The following is a 19,427-nucleotide window of genomic DNA, read 5'->3' as shown; positions in this document are numbered from 1 at the left end:
TTTATATATCAAGTTTATATATCATGGCAGCTAAGTGATGCAGTGAATAGAGTGCCTAGCAGAAACTAGTCAAGAAGACTCATCTTCATGAGTTCAAACCTGGTCTCAGACTCTTACTAGCTGTGTGACCCTGGGCAAGTCAATTCACCTTATTTGCCTCAGTTCTTCATTTGTAAAATGAACTGGAGAAGGAAATGACAAACCACTCCAGTATCTTTGCCAAGAAAACTTCAAATGGGGTCATGAAGACAGGACTGAATAACAACAAAGGTTTATATATCTATATGCCATCAAAAAGTTTCTAAGGTACATCTATTCTTTTTTTTTTTAGTTTTTGCAAGGCAATGGGGTTAAGTGACTCACCCAAGGTCACACAGTTAAGCAATTATTATGTGACTGAGGTCATATTTGAACTCAGACCCTCCTGACTCCAGGGCTGGTGCTCTATCCACTGTACCACCTAGCTGTCCCTGGGTACATCTTTTCTAAAGTGTACGGGGGGGGTGGCAGCTAGGTGGCGCAGTGGATAAAGCACCGGCCTTGGAGTCAGGAGTACCCGAGTTCAAATCTGCCTCAGACACTTAATAATTACCTAGCTGTGTGGCCTTGGGCAAGCCACTTAACCCCATTTGCCTTGCAAAAACCTAAAAAATAAAGTGTATAGGGCACTTCTAAGGTTTATACAAATAATTTCTAAATGATGAACTGTTTTTCAGGCTGTCACAGCGGAAGAATAATCACATGTAACCCTCAGATGAAGTGAAGTCTTCTTCATATGCTTCCTTATTTTCCAATAGAGGAAATGCTGAACTGTGGAACATTGTGAATAATAGCTAAATTCCTTTCTAGAAGTACCTGAATTTAATTTTATAAAGTCATTTTGACTTATAAAAGACCCAATATTTTATGGCAGAAAGAAGAGAAGAACTTTTGAAATATGGTTGTTGATTATAATTGTATATGCTGATCTTCCCATCAAATCTGATACTGCCACTGTAGACTTCTGAGCTATTAATCTATGGAATAATTATGCATCCCCTTAGTGTCAGTTCTGTAATGATTAAAAGAAAATGCTCTTTTGACATTTATTTGATGAGTGGATGGTGTTTCATTTGAATTTCACTAATCTAATTTTCTAATTGAAACTTTTCTTCTAAATGGAATTATTGAGAAAGTCTGCAGAGCAGATAATTTAAATAAATTCTCAGGCATTGCACATCTAATTTTTTTTCCTCCTCTTCATAGAATCATTGGATCTTAGAGTTGGAAAGAATCTCAGAAATCAACTAGTCCAATTCGTGTTTGGAATTTGAATCCCTTCTATAATTCTTCCCAGCCAACAATTGCTCATCCAGACTATTTGAAGACTTTCTTGAATAAGGAATTTGAAATTGACTTGAAGTCACTTCCAAGGCCATTTTTTATCCAACTAATGTCATTGATTCCATTCTCAGAGACTGCAGATGCCCTCTATAGCATTGCCAAAAGTAGTCTTTGTTTTCCCCTGAATATCTCCAGTGAAGAAGAATTCCCTACTTTTCAAGGCAGCTAATTCCATATTTTTGTTTTTAAAATTTTTTTTTATTTTTTAAACTTAGATACAAAATTAGAAAAAACATTGTCATGTACACAGCAAAATATGAGAAGATTTGAAATATAAAGCAAAAATTTCCATCTCAATATTGTTAATATTATAAATACTACACATTGTTTTCAAAAATGTTCATCTTGTCTTTATTCCTTGTAGTTGTTTTCTGTTCTTGGAAATATTTTGTTTATTTTTCCCTCCCCTCCGAAGGCTAAAATTAAGTGATATATATATATATATATATATATATATATACATATATATATATATATATATATATATATATACACACACACAAATACATACACATATTCACACACACACATATATATATTTATACATTTATACACACTCATGCACATATATATCCCATGAATAAACACATATATTTATAAGTACATATGTACCCTCAGATATATACATATATGCATACATTTCATAGATATCTACACATTTGATTTGGGTGAATCTCTCATTTTATATTTCCTGAAAGTAGTAACCCTTCCTTACTCCTTTACATCTTGCTCCCTTATCCTCCTATTCATTAACTTATGACCTTCTCAAGAATCCTTCCCTCACACACCCTTCATATCCCCCCATTGATCTATACACCTTTCTATACCCCCTTATTTTATTCCCTTACCCTCTAACTCAGTACCCTCCTCTTATGTCTTTCTGAATTTAAAAGGTGTCTATACATATATAGTATAAATAATATATGTAATATGAATGTATTGTTCCTCTTTAACCCATTCCCAATGAGAGTAGGTTTCTAGAACTACCAACTCTCCTTCCCTATCTACTCCCCCTTTTTCAGGTTTTCCTCTCATACCTCATTTGTATTAGATGATAATTCTTTTTTTTCCCCTTCTCCTATACCTTTTTCCTTTTTAAGAATCCCATCCTAAACTCTAAGGCAGTGTTTCCTTCTTACTACTCAAATACTAATAACAATGTTGGACATATGGTTTGCATTTCCATGTAAAAATAGTAATCAATTTGTTCTTATTGAGTCCCTTGTAATTAGTCTACTGTTTTTATTTCCCTTGGATCTTGTATATCACATTTTCTATTAAGTTCAGGTGTTTTTGCAAAAAAATTCTGAAAGTCTGGCAATTCATTGAATGTTCATTTTTTTTTTTCATTCAGGAGTAAGCTTATCTTTGCTGGGTATGATATTTTCAGCTGCATCCCCAGCACTTTTCCAAGACCTGCAGTCTTTTAACATAACCACCATTAGGTCTTGTGTAATTCTAATTGTGGCTCTGCTGTATTGGAATTTTTTTTCTTGTTGCTCTTAATATTTTCTCCTTAACTTAATGGTTTTGGAATTTGGCTATGATATTCCTGTTGGTGAATCTTTTCTATTACTACCTTTCCCTCTTCCCTTGAAGTTCAGGACAATTTTATTTAATTACTTCTTGTATTATTGTATCGATTTTTGATCATAGCTTTCAGGTAGTCCAATTGTTCTTAATGTTTTTATTCTTGATCTGTTCTACAGATCAATTGTTTTTCTTATGAATTGTTTCACCTTCTATTTTTTCATTTTTTGTATTATATTATTTCTTGGTCTCTATTAACATCATTGGCTTCCTTTTGCCCAATTCTAATTTTCAAGGAGTCATTTTCTTTAGATTCTGGATCTCCTTTTCCAATTGGCTATTGTTCTTTTCTTTTTTTAGTTTTTCCTCACTCTTTTTTGGTATTTGAAGTATTTTCTGAGTTCTTCTACGAATTCTTTTTGAGCAAGTAATCATTTGACATTAGCTCTTTGGGGCAGAAGAGGCTTTTTTTTTTGCTTTAGTATCTTCCCCTGAAGATGAACCCCAATCTTCTCTGTTTCCATAATAACTTTGTCTTTCTCCTTTACCTGTTCATTTAAATGTTTTTTAAAATTTTAGCAGCATGTTGTTATATTTATCTCTGCTCCTGGGGTGTGAGGGATGGTACCTTTGTCCTTAAGAGCTTTGTCTTGGACCCAACCTCTAGAGTCTTAGCTTCTAAGTCACAGCTGGCCTCTCCACACACTATGATAAAAATGATCTTATTTCCTGAGAATTATCCAGAGGCTATAACCTTCAGTTCTCCCCTCTTCCCTGGAGCCAAGACCTAGAACTCAGTACTCCTGTGTGACCACAGCCAGCAGCACCCCTGCACCCACTGCTTCTGCACTCACAGGGTGTGTGCTGTTTCCTTCTTGCACGGAAACCTGTCTGCCACACAACTGTGCCTAGCGTCCCTTTTCAGCAGAGATTCCCTTTATTCCCCACCTAGATACCTGTCTCCCCACTCTGTCCTGGAAATAAGAATTTCTGTGACTGAGGTGAAGGCTACCTTTCAGCTCAGTTGACTCTGGGGTTCCCTCTTATTTTAGGGAGCTAGCCTGGAGATGTTTACACTTTACTCTGCTGAACCTTAGTTCTTCATTTGGCTGAACCTCAGAACCTTCGAATCTCCTCGAGCTGTCCCAGGAGAACCGCTATTCTGCCCCAGCTCTTTATTGTCACTACTCTACATTTACCCTGAGGCACTTTTTTGACTTGTTTATGGAGGAAATTTGGAGAGTGTGGAATTTTCTGACCTACTTTGCCATTGTACCGGAATCCTCCCCCCCCCCCATTGTTAGCATTATTTTCCTTATCTCAAATTGAAATCTGTCTCCCTGTAACTTCTACCAGTGTACCTGCTTCTGCCTTGTGGGGGCCAAGCAGAACAAATCAAATCCCCAATTCTGAATGAGTGAATTAATAAAGTATTTATTAAACACTTTGTATGGGGAAAGTACTATGCTAATAAGCATTGGGAATAAAAATAGAAAACTACTCAACAAGCTCACATTCTAGTGAGAGACAGGTCATATGAAAGATTTCAGTTACAAGTCAGATGGAAAGGTCCCATGGTTCTTAAGGTGCAGCATCTAAACGGGTGACAAAGTCCCTTATTTAATGCCATTCCCATTCATAAACTTTTATCTATTTCTGATAATGAACTATTTGATAATGTCAAGGATTTTGATGGCAAGAACTTTCTTTTTTGGGTCTTCTGATGGTTGTGTAGCATTAGCAGGAGCAGCTACTCTGCTTCATTATCATAGGAATTGCTTCCCAAAATCATGACTGTGAGCATTAGTCTAGAACCACTGCTGTTCCAAAGGTCCTTGGATCCAGTCTTCTGGACTGGCTCCATCAGGGGCTGAAGGAAATAGTGGTCAAGATGGTGATGGGTCAACCCCTGAAACATTCTGCCCACTGTCTATCCCTTGTACTCTTCTGATGTTTCAGCATTCCTGCTCTCTGACTGGCAATTGGTTAGCCTGTGGTGGGAACCTTTCTTTAAAGGAGTTTTTTCCCCCCATAGTAATGCCCATGAAGGCTGGACTAGGAACAGGACTGACATTCTGGATGCTGTCATTTGTAAGGTTCTTGTGTACATCTCCCTGTTCAAAATATTTGGTGACAACTATCATGCCTCCTAATTTCTCCCCTCTTCCCATCCCTAAAACACAGGCTAAACAACCCTAGTTCCCTTAAAGTAATTTGCTTATATAATATCTCAAGACTTCATAATTTTGTCTTCTGGATGCTCTTCAATTTCTTAATGTTCTTAAAATGTGGTGATATTTAGAGTTAAGAATAATTTTCTGAATTTCAGTGCAGGTATTTTAGTAGCTGGTATAAAATGAAACATTGGAAATGGGTTCTGGTGAATACCATCATACTTCATATCTTGGAAAAATGAATGATTTTCAAAAATTATTATAATTGACATGCTCATAGGAATAGAGTACAGAACTGGGGTTAGTTGTTGGCTCCCAGTTGAAACTAAAACCATTAAGTTATAAGATTTTCCTAAAATAAAGTCAGTTCAAATAAGAGTATGAAGGGGAGTGACTCCAAGACCTATTTAGTTCTATTTTTATTTTGTGTTGCTTTTAGCAAATTCTAAGTTTGGTGCAATGTCCTAGAATTTTGGAAGTTTAATAACTGCTTGAACAAGAGAAAGAGAAACTTTTAAAATTTAGTTCACACTTATCTGCCTTATTTTCCTTCCTTGCATTTAAGTAAAATCAAAACGGACACAGATGGATTGATGAAAGGTTTATAAGACCACACAATGATAATGAGAATTTAGAAGAATTGGGGAATCTCCTATGTTCTGAGAGAAGGATCAAGAGAGGGATTCAAGGGGTCTGATTGAGGGTATTCTTGCTCTTGGTCAGGCAAGCAATTCAGACCAATCTCAACTACTTTAGCAGGGTAGAGCAAGGACTTCCCAATGCCATCAGGGCCCACCAATACTTTCATAGAAAGTCTTATTGCTTATAGCTAGAATATGCTGAAGGTGATATGGAAAGATGAGTAATGGAAGGGATAAGCACATAAGGGATTAATTACAGTGTCTGCTTACAAGTCATATTCACCCAGGAAATTGGAGAGTCTTTAACTAGACAATATATTTCACATGATTAGTTTTAGAGTCTTTCATAAACCAAATCTTGAACTAAGATGAATAAGTAGCTCTAATTAACTTTGTGAACTTCTTAAAATGCTAATAATCAGCAAAATTTTGAATTAGTAAGTTTATTTTTGGGGTGGCAGTGGAGTATAAGAATCTTTCCTTGGCTTGGTTGTTAGATGGGTCCTCCCACTATTGCTCTACTTGTCTAGGTAATTTATTTACTAGGGCAAACTGAAGGCTGCTCCTTGATATTAACCTTCAAGTCAAGGGGAATCTTCTCAGTACTGGATGAGGAAGAAAGTTAAGATAGGAGACATGAAGGTAAACTTTTTTTTTGTGTCTTCCCATTTTTAATTTGTTTACTATTGAGACACTTCTTAGCCACGGGAGAAGGGGTCCCCAATTCCTGTTTCCCTGTCCCACTAATTTTAGAAGTATTGGAATTATTTTTATAATGTACATATTTTTCCTTTTCCCTCTCTTATTTTTCCTTTTCCTTCTTTCTTTTCCCCTCTTTCCTGGACTTTCTCTTCTTTCCCTCTGCCTTTGATCCACACTCAATGTGACAACTGGTACTAAGGAATAGCTCAAAAGGGATGTCAGAGTTACCTCATGAAAGAGGAACTATTACTGACCAGACCTGCCTGTATTTTACCACTTCCCCCCCCCACACACATTTCATTAACTTTCTCATGCTACCTGCTCCAAAAGAACACTCACTAGACCCAGCAACCTTTATATTCATATTATTAAAATATACCCTATAAATAGGAAGGGGGAAGTTCAAGATACCCACCTTATTAAATTGGTATAAATTCTCCTGAGGATCCTTTATAGAGAATGTCTTCTTCAAAAATAAAGGGCAATTCCAAAGGGCAATAAAATGTGCATACCCTTTGATCCAGCAATACCATTATTGGGCCTATACCCTGAAGAGATCATGAAAAAGGGTAAAAACATCACTTGTACAAAAATATTCATAGCAGCTCTGTTTGTGGTGGCAAAGAATTGGACATTGAGTGAATGTACATCATTTGGGGAATGACTGAACAAACTGTGGTATATGTATGTTATGGAACATTATTGTTCTATTAGAAACCAGGAGGGATGGGAATTCAGAGAAACCTGGAAGGATTTGCATGAACTGATGCTGAGCGAGATGAGCAGAACCAGAAGAACAGTATATACCGTAAAGCAACATGGGGTTGCTGATCAATCATTAAGACTTGCTCATTCCATCAGTGCAACAATCAGGGACAATTTTGGGCTATCTGTGATGGAGAATACCATCTGTATCCAGAGAAAGAATTGTGGAGTTTGAACAAAGACCAAAGACTATTTATTACCTTTAATTTTTTTTAAAAAAACTCTTTATCTTATTATGTAATTTTGCTATTTCTTATAGTTTATTTTTTTCCTTAAGGATATTATTTCTCTCTTAACCCATTCAGTTTAGATCACTATATAGCATGGAACCAATGTAAAGATAACAGACTGCCTTCTGTGGGAGTGGGGTGAGGAAAGGGAAGTGAGATTAGAGGAAAAATGGTAAAATTCAAAAATAACTTGTTGGTACTTGTTTGGTTGACATGAAATTTTCAAAATTTGATATTTTGGGAAAAGCATGAATTAGAGCAAAATGATTTTTCAAGAAGCTAGATTAAGAAAAGAACAATATCAATTTATTAGAATAATTATACAAAGAAACAGAATAATTATAAAGTGGCATAGTGTAAAGGCTCTGGAGTGAGAAGACCAGAATTTGAAATCTGGTTTCAACATAATTTAATAGGTGGATTATGCAGTGGATAGTGTGGGAAGAATATTTCATTATTAATATTATTTGAACCTAGGTTGCTGTGATTAGAAATTGTCTAACCCAAAGCTTACTGTAGGGGTCAGCCTGACTTTAGGGATATTCCAGGGAAACCCGAGACCCTGCCTTGTAGAATACTTGCATCTGTTGTGTTTTGGATCTGCTCAGCCAGGTCTTCTTTTAAGTACAGTTGAAGTTTGTGTTTTGGCCACACAATTTTAACAAATGTTTATACTAATCCATCGATATACATTTCAGGCAAGTTGTCTTAGGGTAGCAGTTTGTGTTTACTCTTTACCTGAACTCTAGATAATGTAAATCTCAGAAACACTTCAGGAAGAAGTCACTTCTTTTTTATGACCCAAACTACAATAAAGTTCTTTAAAACTTTTTGCAGGTTTGGGAATTTTTTTCTCCACTGACGATAGAATGCTGGATTAGGAGTCAAAAAGTTCTGAATTCAAATATGACCTCAGACACCTAGCTATGTGACTCTTGGCAAGTCACTCAGGCTCTATCTTCTTCACTTTCCTTCTAGGTTTATAGTGGGAATCAAATTAATTTTACAAACTTTAAAAAAGTATTATATAAATATTATTATTATTATCATCTTCATTTACTTTTCCTTTTGGCCCTCAGTCTCTTCATTTTTAAAATGAGTGGGTTGGATTAAATGACCTCTAAGGGCCTTCCAGTTCTAAATCTGTGAAACTATGATCCTACATAGTCATCCTATTTATTTTTTAAGACATATTACATAAATACATGTAATATGCAATATAATATACATCTATAAATATGGAGAAGTGGCATGGGAGATATTATTAAAGAAATGATTGACAGTGAGAGGAGGAGTAAGACCCTGTAGTGAGAGTAAAGGATAACTAATGAACAATGCATGTATTCCATTGGTACCCATTCAAGGTCAAGAGATTAAGAGGAGTTTTTTATCATAATGGGTAGACTCTTCATGGAGGAATTATTTCAGGAATGACACAGTATGAGAAAACATGAATGCATTGTAGTGTGTGTGTGTGTGTGTGTGTGTGTGTGTGTGTGTGTGTGTGCCACTGGTGACATACTAATAGCAAAGAGATCATATATTTATCAAAGTATAAAAAAGTATGTATTCCAAGAATCTGTGATTTTGTTGTTATAGGTACTCCCTCCACTGAGACAGGTTGCACCTATAATATAGCAGGTGTTCTAGAATTGCCTGTGGACAATGAGGCAACAAATCTCTCCAAACTTAGCCTGGTACTTGTTTGGTTGACATTCATGTCAACATTTACATTTATAACTATTCTGCAGGGTTTCTAGATGGTTTCCATCTCTATGGTTCTTTTTTAAAAATTACTTTATGTATTTATATAGTATATTTTCTAACTTTATCCATATGTTTTATTTGTTATGAGTTCTCTCAAAGAATATTGTATAATTTTTATTAAATTCAGTTTCTAACTATTCTTAATACATTATGAGAGCATGTGTAGTGGATATAACACTAGGCCTGGGTTCAAGTGCTAACTCAGATACTTAATAGCTTATTTGACTTTGGGCAAGTGAATTAATATTTTTTTTAAGATTTTACTTATTTTGAATTTTACAATTTTTCCCCTAATCTTGCTTCCTTCTCCCCCACTCCCCACCCCCCACAGAAGGCAGTCTATTAGTCTTTCCATTGTTTCCATGGTATGCATTGATCTAAGTTGAATATGATGAGAGCAAAATCATATCTTTAAGGAAGAAACATAAAGAAAGAGATAGCAAAATTACATAATAAGATAACAGGGTTTTTTCTTAAACTAAAGGCAATAGTTTTTGGTCTTTGTTCAAACCACAATTCTTTCTCTGGATACAGATGGTATTCTTCATCACAGATACACCAAAATTGTGCCTGATTGTGCACTGATAGAATGGGCAAGTCCATTAAGGTTGACCATCACTCCCATGTTGCTGTGAATTAATCTTTGTGTGTCTCATTTACCTTATCTGTATATGAGAAGTTGGGCCTTCAAGGTTCCTTCTAACACTTGACTCTTATATGCTGCATTAGATATTTATGTGTGCAGAGGAGGCAGTGTGCCATAATTGACAGCAGCTGGCCTTGAAATTAGGGAGATTTATTAGATTCAAGACTTGTCTCTGACATGTCCAGACTGTGTGACCTTGGACAAGTCATTTAACCTCTGAGTGCCCCAGCCAGTTATGGAAGATTATGGAAGGTAAGTTCCCTTTCAGCTCCAGAAATTTTTCTTCTATGATCTTAAGTTGCAGAAAAGGTGTCAAGCTGCATAAGTAGAAGAATTCCCTATACCAATCAAATCACAGTTCCCTTAATTTAAAAAAAATATTATCACCTACTAGGTGGCACAGTGGATAGAGCACTGGCTTGGATTCAAGAGGATGGGAGTTTGAGTCTGGTTTCAGACACCATGTTTACTACCTGTGGGGCTTTGGGCAAGTTGCTTAACTCTGGTTAGCTCACATCTAGGGCCATCTCCAAGTTATCCTCCATCTCCATATGGAGATGACTGGACCCAGATGATTTTGGAAGAGAAAGTAGCACAGCACATCCCCCGCCCAAATGCATTTCACATGCTTGCCATGGCATCATCTTCCTGATGTTGTGATCTTCTTTGAAAAAGAAGGACAAACACTATTATTATTATTGTTGTTGTTGTTGTTGTTGTTATTGTTATTATTATTAGTGTTGCCTGCATAGTTTACTAGCTGTGCAATCCTGGTCAACTTCTTTTGCTTATATTATCCCCAGATAAGTCATCAGGATGCATCAAAGTTTAAAAAAAAATGGGTTTCCCTCAAGCAGCATTAAATAAGCGATTTCTCAATCTGATGAAATCACAGGTAGATCTTGATGACATCTAAAATGGGCTGGAAACTCAGACTTTGAGCTGAAACTCCTTCAGTGCTCTTCCTTTGAACTTGGTGTATGTGGCATAGACAGTGTTACATTAAAAACTAAATTAAACTTGAACAAAGGTTGAAAGAAAACTCTCAATTCAATCTTAAAAGTCCTATACAATGTATACTTAGAGAGGAATAGAAAAGTATCACTCATTAAAACAGACTACCATCTCAAAAAGGAACATCAAAACACTGAATATGTCTTTTCTTTGTCACTGCTTATTCATCTCATCCAACCACTAAATGAATGGGGCTGCTTTGGGTAGCTGACATGAAACTGTTAACTTTCCACTTCTGAAGCCTTGGGTTTCAACTAATCTGTTTCTTTTCCCAGTGTGCCCAGAGGTTGCTGGGCTTGGTCTGATTTTAGAAATATAATTATAGCTTTGGTTTAAAAGTTTTGGACTATGCAGGCAAATACAGACCTTTCATAGTGGAAAATACTTAGCTGGGGCCACATTGACAAGTGATGCATCTAGGTCCAAGTCCATTTGAAGTGGCATGTCTCTATTATGCCAACATATTCTCTGCATCTAAAAAAAAAAGAAAAAAAGAATAGAAATCCAGACCACCTTGGATAATAAGAGAGTCAAACAAGTTTGTAGCCAGATCTCTCTGGCAGTACCCTAGGGGGAATTTTTTTTTTATTTTTATTCTTTTAGTTCTAATGACATCATTGAAATATTTTGATGTTTTTCCAAGTGAAAAAAATTTTATTCAGTGTGATGCACACAAGCTATGCAGTGTAATAACAAGATTGCTAAGAGGGGAGGAGTCTACATTTACCCTTGAAAAATATAATGTGGTTTAGAAGGAGCACTAGATTTAGACTTAGAAGACGTTGACTTCTAAGTCCATTACTTACTAGCTCTCCTATAGTGGGCAAGTTGCTACACTTTGTTTAATCCTATTCTACAAAAGGGGATAAAAATAGTGGTATTATCACAAAACTATGTTTTTTTATGTTTTTAAATTTTACAAAACACTTTTTATACACTAACTTATTTGATCTAACTTATTTGATTATAGGGTTGAAAATACTTCAGAGAGAGAGAGAGAGAGAGAAAGAGGCTAGGAAAGGAGAGGAGAGGAGAAAGAAAGAGGGAGGGAGGGAAGTATGCTATTTAATTCATAGGGTATTTATTTATGGAAGTGTTTTGTATACTGGAAATTACTATATGAACATGAAGCTAGTAGTGAATTTGGATTCAGAAGACTTTACAGTCCCAACTATTGCTATTTTCCCTTCCTTTTTCTTTTCCTTCCTTCCTCCTTCTCTCCTTTAATCTCTGCCCCCCCCCCCAACTCTTTAAGCCTCTAATTTGCAGAGAAGGTGCTAACATACATTGATAGGAGAGTTCTCTGTGCCAATGAAATCAGAGATTTAGCTCTATTTCCTTTCTTGAGACTGTTTCAATCCATTGGATTTCTAGTTCTACACTCTACTACATATGAAAATATGGTGTGCTTAGTTATTTAAATGAAATTCTGTCGTTTTAGCAGTCCCTTTTATAAAGCCCAATGAGGCTTCATTTAGTATTATGAGGCTTTTATTTTCATAACAGGATTTAGTTTGGCATTAGGTTAAAGTCTTTGTTTGTCTAAGCCCAGGAGGATCTTAGTTGATTGTCCCAGACGCTTTCAGAGGATTGATGTGTGTGCTGTCCGTTCAAATAATGCCAGCTTCTATGAAGCAACACCAAGAAATTAATGATATATTCACATAAATGCAAAGATAATGTCATCTACTGCTGGCAGCTTCCTGTCTTATTTTCTTAGTGTGCTCAATGAATCTCCAATCACTGGGATGGGGTTTTGTGGCATCACTATCATAAAGGATGTGTATGCTGAACTATCTTCAAATTCCTTCTTTGTGCTTCTCTTTCTGGAATATTCCATCATTGTGGGTCCATCAAAATGGAAAACTGTGGGTCGGATGGAGCTTATTTTAAAAGACATTCAATGACAACAGTCCTCCTTAGCCTTTCAGTGCCATAGTAAGGTTCTCTTGGTCATGTCTCAAGGCAGCCGAGGTTCCCAGCGCTCTCCAGCCCGCAAATGGTTTGTCCACCTGGGCTCTGCGGCATTTGGCTTTTGACGTGGGTCTGAGCCAACAAAGGCAGAGGCTCCTACGCACGCTCTTATACCCTCCAGCCCAGAAGACCCGTTCTCCACCCCCACCCCCCAACCTGTGCCTGCGTGTCTGCTTCCCCCACTCTCCGCTCCCCCTCCCCTTGCCCCTCCCCTCACGCCCGCCCGCAATGGTATCTCCTGCGTCTCCCCTTGGCGCTGAACGGAGTAGTGCAGCCTGCGGAGCATCTGGCTCGCCTCCCTGCCCTGGGTGGACGCAGCTCCGGGGGCCGGCACTCAGCTGGGGAAGGTGAGCGGAGCGGCCGCTGCCTGGCCGGACTCGCAACATCCCCGCCCGAGGCTGCCGGAGCCCAGGGCAGCGAGGCAGGCGCGGCCGGGAGGGGAGCAGGAGGCAGACGTCCCGGGGCGGCTGCGGGGCGGCGCGGGGCAGCAGGCGGCTCGGGGGCAGCGAGCCATGGGCCGGGGGGCCGGCCGCGCGCTGCTGGCGCTGGCCGCCGCGCTCGCCGCCTGCGCCTGGCTGCTGGGCTCGGCGGCCGCCGCCGGAGAGCCCGGGCCGGCCGGGATGCGGCGCCGCCGCCGGCTGCACCAGGAGGACGGCATCTCCTTCGAGTACCACCGCTACCCGGAGCTGCGGGAGGCGCTGGTGTCCGTGTGGCTGCAGTGCCCGTCCGTCAGCAGGATCTACACGGTCGGGCGCAGCTTCGAGGGCCGGGAGCTGCTGGTGATCGAGCTGTCCGACAACCCCGGGGAGCACGAGCCGGGTAGGGGCGCTGCCCTTCCTCCTCCTCCTCCTCCTCCTGCTGTCTGCCTTCTTCCCCCACCCCCTTCCCACTTCCCAGACATTCCTCGGGGACCCCAGGAAAACAGCTCCCTGCCTCCCACCAAAGGAAGGGCAGGTTTATGTTGGTGGGGGGCTGCCCACCCAAGAATCCCCGGGGAAGATCAGGACTGGGGGGGTGGGTGGGGTGGCGTGGGAAATAGGGTTGAGGACCGCGGCTGGTACAGGGTCCCAAAGGAGGAGGGGAGGGCCGTGCTCCAGATGTGGAGCACCCAGCGTCCATGCATTAAGTACCGCACTAAGAGCTGGGGATAACAGGAAGGGAGAAAAACAAAAACAAAAAGAGCAGAGCCAGGGGCCCAGACCTAAAGGAGGAGACGAGATGCAAAAAATTATCCATGCAAGATATTATATATTATTAATGGAGAAGAAACCAGCACATCTCGAGTTCTGATGGAGCTCACCTACGGTGCTGTCCTCTCCCTTCCCCCTCTGAGTAAATCTGAGGAGAGAGACTGAACGATTAACTCTCTGCTGGGATGAGATGAGATTGAGTATGGGGGGGGGGGGAAGGCGGGGGAGGGGGGAAAGAATCCGGCTCTCTTCTATACATTGGCATTCCTGGACATGTGAATCGTGTTCTCCTATGAAAGAGAGAGGACAGTACAGTAGGAAGGTATAGCAGATAGGGGAAGAATAAAGGATCCTTTATCAGAACACAGTTTGTAAAGACACACCACTGTCTTAAAAAACCAACCAAACCAAACCAACCTGTGTTATTTGTACCTGTGTCTGTGCCTCTGCATTTTACACTCCCGGTCAATGCTAAGAGATGACTTGTGAGATAGGCTGTATGGGTGGTGTTACAGGGGGAGGGGGATGAGTTCTAGTCCAAAGATTGAACAGTGGCCTTTGATAGGTCCCTTAATTAGCTTTTGGAACTGCACACAGGACTTTTTCCCTGGTTGGGGGGGGACGCAACAAACTAATATTTTATTCTTTGTTGAATGAAAACACTGGAGAGGACTCATTTGTGATCAAGTTGCTGTTAGAACTGATGCTTTCCATATGTTTCTTTCTTGTATCTTTTGAGGTTTGAATAAAGACACATTTTGTTTTTGATGAACTTGATGGATTTTATGAAGAGGTCCTGTTCAAGTGTTCTTGAAGTTTGTCTTACTGTTCTTTTGACCTTTAAAAATGATCTTTCACCTCAGGCCTAGTGTTTTCAGGCAGCAATTGCAGTGTTGAAAAAATGAGGGATGTAAAATATAAGGTCTTGCAAAGCAAATACAAAAATAAGTTAAAGATATTTTTATCAATATCAGAATTATTTTGTTATGAATTGGAATAGGCATTATTTGGGAAAGTATTTAAAATGTATGGTCATGATTGGAGCCATTTTGATCTCTCAAATACTGCCTATTATATGGGATGATTATAACTTTAATATACTACTTAGAAGTTTGCATTCTCAGTATTCATTAGATTTAATCAGTTTCAATAAACTTTTGGAAAACTGACAAAATATGCTCTAACAGGCAAGCAAGTCCTATTGGATAAAATGGGCAAAGTATTCTCAGAAAAGAACAAAGCAATCTTTTTTTTCTTTCTGCATTAAGGGGAAATGTCCCAGTGATTCTTACATCAGGAAACTTTTATGCAACTCAAAATGATGACAGTGGAAAGATGCTTCTGTGTTAGTTAGTATAATCTCTAAATCATGACCCAGATACTATTAACCTATGATGTTAGGTTTTACTTTTGTATAGGTTGTAGTGTTGAGCTTTTCTTTCATTCCTTTATTACAATATTTTTGAATATAAAGAAAAATTTGTAAATGAGAGGGAGCTTTTCCCATTCTTCCATTAAACTGTGTCCATAATTGGGAGTTTGTGAATCCAGAAGTTAAACTCTTATATTGAACAAATAATTCTCATGTTTAGTCAGTATACTGTCAAATTTAAGATGAAAGGGGGGGGGAATGCCCTTCTGTCTATCTTAAAGATAGAACTTGTGCAGAAACCAATAAAAGAAAAGACCCATCCTGCTCTTTTTATGAAATATCCTCTTCCCTCCTTTTAATTCAGTCTCTTATAAATGACTTAAATAGGTTAGGAATCTTCAGGGAGCTGATAAGTGTAGGGAACTGATAAGTACTTAAGTTTGATGGGTCAACTCCTTGAGGGCTTCCACAGCTTTCCTTGTCTGATTAAACTTTTCAGTTTTCCATTAAAGGAAGATAGGGCTGCTGCAAAACATCTCTGAGGGCCCTACTAAATTAGTGTTTTAAGGTTATTTTCCAGTTGTTCAGGGAAATGTAAAAGTGACATCTCCAACCTCCTATGTGAAGTAGAAATTGAAATGTACCATTTTTTAAATAAAAGCTTTACCCCAAAATATGCCTTTTGTCACACCTTGATCAAATATCTGCCTATCATAAAAGCTATGATCTCATGGAAAGAGTTTTGGATCAGGAATGAGAAGGCCAAAAATTCAGTTCCCAGGCTTGTCATTTCTTGACCTTGTTCAAATTGTAATCCATCTTAGCCTCAGTTTTCATAAGGATAAAATTCAGTCAAAATACAAAATGCTCTATAAATGGGAGCTATCATTCAAGGAAGTTATGATCTTTTAGGATCATAGGTCTAGTTTTGAAAGGACCCTTATTCAGTTCTATTCCCTCATTTTAGAGAGGAAGAAACTAAAGCTTACAGATGACACAGTCACGCAGGCATTCAGCATCAGAGGCTGGATTTGAACTCAGCTCCTCAGACTCTAAACTCACTGCTCATTCCATTGTACCATTCTTCTAAAATGGTAAATGGTGTCATTTTACCAAACCTCCTAAAAATACCTCTTAATTCAAGCAACAGAAATGAAGAAAAAAATGTGTATTGTCTTTGTCTCCTCACATCCAAAAGAATATTTATAATCTAATTGAGGTCACATGAAATAAAAAAAATGGCATATTTAAATAGTAGAGCCAGGAACAGTCATGAGATTTCAAAGAAGAAAGAAACTGAATTTGGGGTGGAATCATTAAGGAGATTTACCCAGATTTCCTGATTTTATCTGAACCAAAAAAGGACAGATAATGATAAATTATAATAAGGGACAAAGTATTCAGTACATTTAGTCCCAATCTGGAAATATTAGATTTGAAACTGGCCCTAGTGGCCCAGGTGTGTGGTCTCTGCTACTAGGAATGTCTGAGACTGGAAGATTGCTAAGTTTGAGAATTCAGAGCTACAAAAGGCTAACTTTGGGTGTCTACATAAAGTCCAGCACTAATGTAATGAGTTCCTTGGAGTGGAAGACCCACCTACTGTCTAAAGAGGGGTGAACTAGTCCAATTCAGACAAACAGAAGAAGCTAAATCTTCCTTTATGGATCGATGTTAGGATTAGATCATGAGTGGCTATTGTACTTTTCCTCTGGTGAGATAGAGAGATCCCACAGTCATTGTGGGTTGCTGTGGCTCAACAATTCATCACCTGGTAATCAACCACTTGGCCATGAGTATCTGAATTCTAGCTTATCCTTTCATTACAGTTCATTGCTGGACCTGTATTTTGAAGATTTTTGAAGCTCTAACATTTTGTGCTTCCTGACATAGCCTCTGAGAATTGTATTATAGTATCCACTATAATAGGGAGAAAAAAGCATACAGTCAATCAGTAAAGCCCTTATATGTCAGACATTGCTGATACAATTACAAAGATTGAAACAATCTCTATTCTCAAGTGACTTATTTTCTAAACCATATTTACCAGTGGATATTTACTTGAAGGTAAATTTGTAGGTGAAGGGAGAGTAACACAGTCCTTACCTATTTGAGTATTGCTCCCATTCCCAGAGCTTAGCATAGTGCCTGGGACACAGTAGGTATACTTATTGGCAACTTCCTGTGATAGTCAACAGCTTTGGAGTCGTGGAAAAACAGGGCTGATTCTCCAGATGATAGATGGTCAAAGGATATGAATTGGAAGTTTTCAAAGGAAGAAGAAAAAGAGCAATATATAAAAATATTTAGAGTTGCTTATTTTTGTGGTAGCAAAGAATTTGAAACTGAGAGATTGCCCATCAATTGGGGAATGGCTGAACAAGTTGTGGTATATGCTTGTGATGGAAGAAATTTTGTTGTAAGAAATAATGAAAGGATGGTTGCAGAGAAACTTGGGAATACTTACAGAATCTGATATAGAGTGAGGTGAGTAGAACTAGAATAATTTATATGATTATAGCATTATCATAAAGTCATATAATTTTGAAAGAATTATGTAGTGATCAACACAATGAAAAATCACAAATCCAGAAGATACAAGCTATTAACATCCCGATAGAGAAGTAATGGCCTCCAAGTATAGACTGAGTCACTTTACATATATATATATATATATATATTTATATCTATCTATCTATCATCTATATATTTAGCACAATCAATGTGGGAATTTCTTTTACTCAACTATACATATTTGTAACAAGGGTTTTGACTTGCTTTCTCAATTGTGGATTGGGAAGGAAGGAATGTGGATCTTAAATTGCATTTTTAATAAAAAATTAAATTAATTTTTTAATAAACAAATTTGTAAGAAGGGAAAAATTAGTAAATTGAATGGAAAGGAGTGAACAGCAGATGGATGTTTGTTGAGGTAGCAGCAACTAAAAGTCATAGTGACCCTGGGTCCTATACCCTCTTACCAAGAAGGAAACATGATTTTGAATCAGTTAACTTAAGTGTCTCAGAGTTTGGGAGTTGGTGGTGGTCCATTGTAGAACTAGAAAGAAGGCCAAAGAACAAACCTTATTCATTAGTATTCAGTAGAATTTCTAACTGGCTTCCTCTTATTCCTGCTAGGCATGATTCATGCCAACTATTAAAGTTTCCATATTTTCCTTTCTTTTGGATAGACCCTTCTCATATTTACTTGTGCCAACACATACGTTCTTAGGTATATATTCCTGCTCATAAGAGCATACACTCACATCTATAAAGTGCTCTTAAAATTAGTTAAGCAATGGAAAATTATCCCTAGGCTACTCTTTCTCCCAGGATTAAATATGAGTCAAGTTTAGTTTGTTTAAACTCTGAATTCTCTCACAGATCTGACTGCCTTTGAGAAACAAGTCTGGTTTGTAGCTTAAATGTCATTAAAAAGAGTTCTTTAGAGGGTAGGTGATGCATCTAAAATGCTAGAATGGTAGGTTAGATTTACTTCCCCCCAAAATCTATTAAATTTTAGTGTATAATTCTAGTTTGCAATTGTTGAATGAAGCTTCAATGCAGGCAAAGGAGACCATAAGGCAGAAATCAAAAAAGGGTTATTTTGACTATTTAGATGACTCTCTTCCCTTATCCATTGAGATTTGTAATATAAAAATAAGTTTTCATTTTGCTAAGAAGAATTTGGCAAGTTAGTTGTAGAGAAAATACTTTGTGGTTATAATATAACACTGTTTGAACCTAACTTTAAATTCTGTAACCCAAAGTTTACTGTAGAGGTCAGATTGACCTCCAAGATCCTCCAGGGAAGCTAGAGACTGATTCAAGAAATATTTGAGTCAACCCAAAACACAGATGCTCATCTAATTCTTGTTTTGAGTTCATCCAAAACTTTGGTTTTGACTTTGCTCCAACTTTATTGAATGTTTATGCTTACCTGCTAATAATACATCTTAAACAACTTTGCCTGGAAACTGATTTTTTCCTTGAAAATGCCTAACTGCCTGTCTTCCAACCTGATTCCTTCATTTGTCAG

At 38.0% G+C, this 19,427-nt stretch overlaps 1 protein-coding gene across 1 annotated transcript in view; it reads left to right on the top strand.

Moving 5' to 3' along the window:
* The first annotated feature begins 13,338 nt into the window (after positions 1-13,338).
* CPE (carboxypeptidase E) overlaps positions 13,339-19,427 on the top strand; it is a 115,476-nt gene continuing 109,387 nt past the window's right edge. Inside the window, exon 1 of the mRNA XM_074229007.1 lies at positions 13,339-13,645. Within this exon, the coding sequence (XP_074085108.1) occupies positions 13,339-13,645 (307 nt within the window). The remainder of the gene's footprint in view (positions 13,646-19,427) is intronic.

Source organism: Macrotis lagotis, chromosome 3 (genome assembly GCF_037893015.1).
Source record: "Macrotis lagotis isolate mMagLag1 chromosome 3, bilby.v1.9.chrom.fasta, whole genome shotgun sequence".
NCBI lineage: Eukaryota > Metazoa > Chordata > Mammalia > Peramelemorphia > Peramelidae > Macrotis > Macrotis lagotis.
The sequence above is the reverse complement of the archived record's forward strand: the minus strand, read 5'-3'. Positions and strand labels throughout refer to the sequence as shown.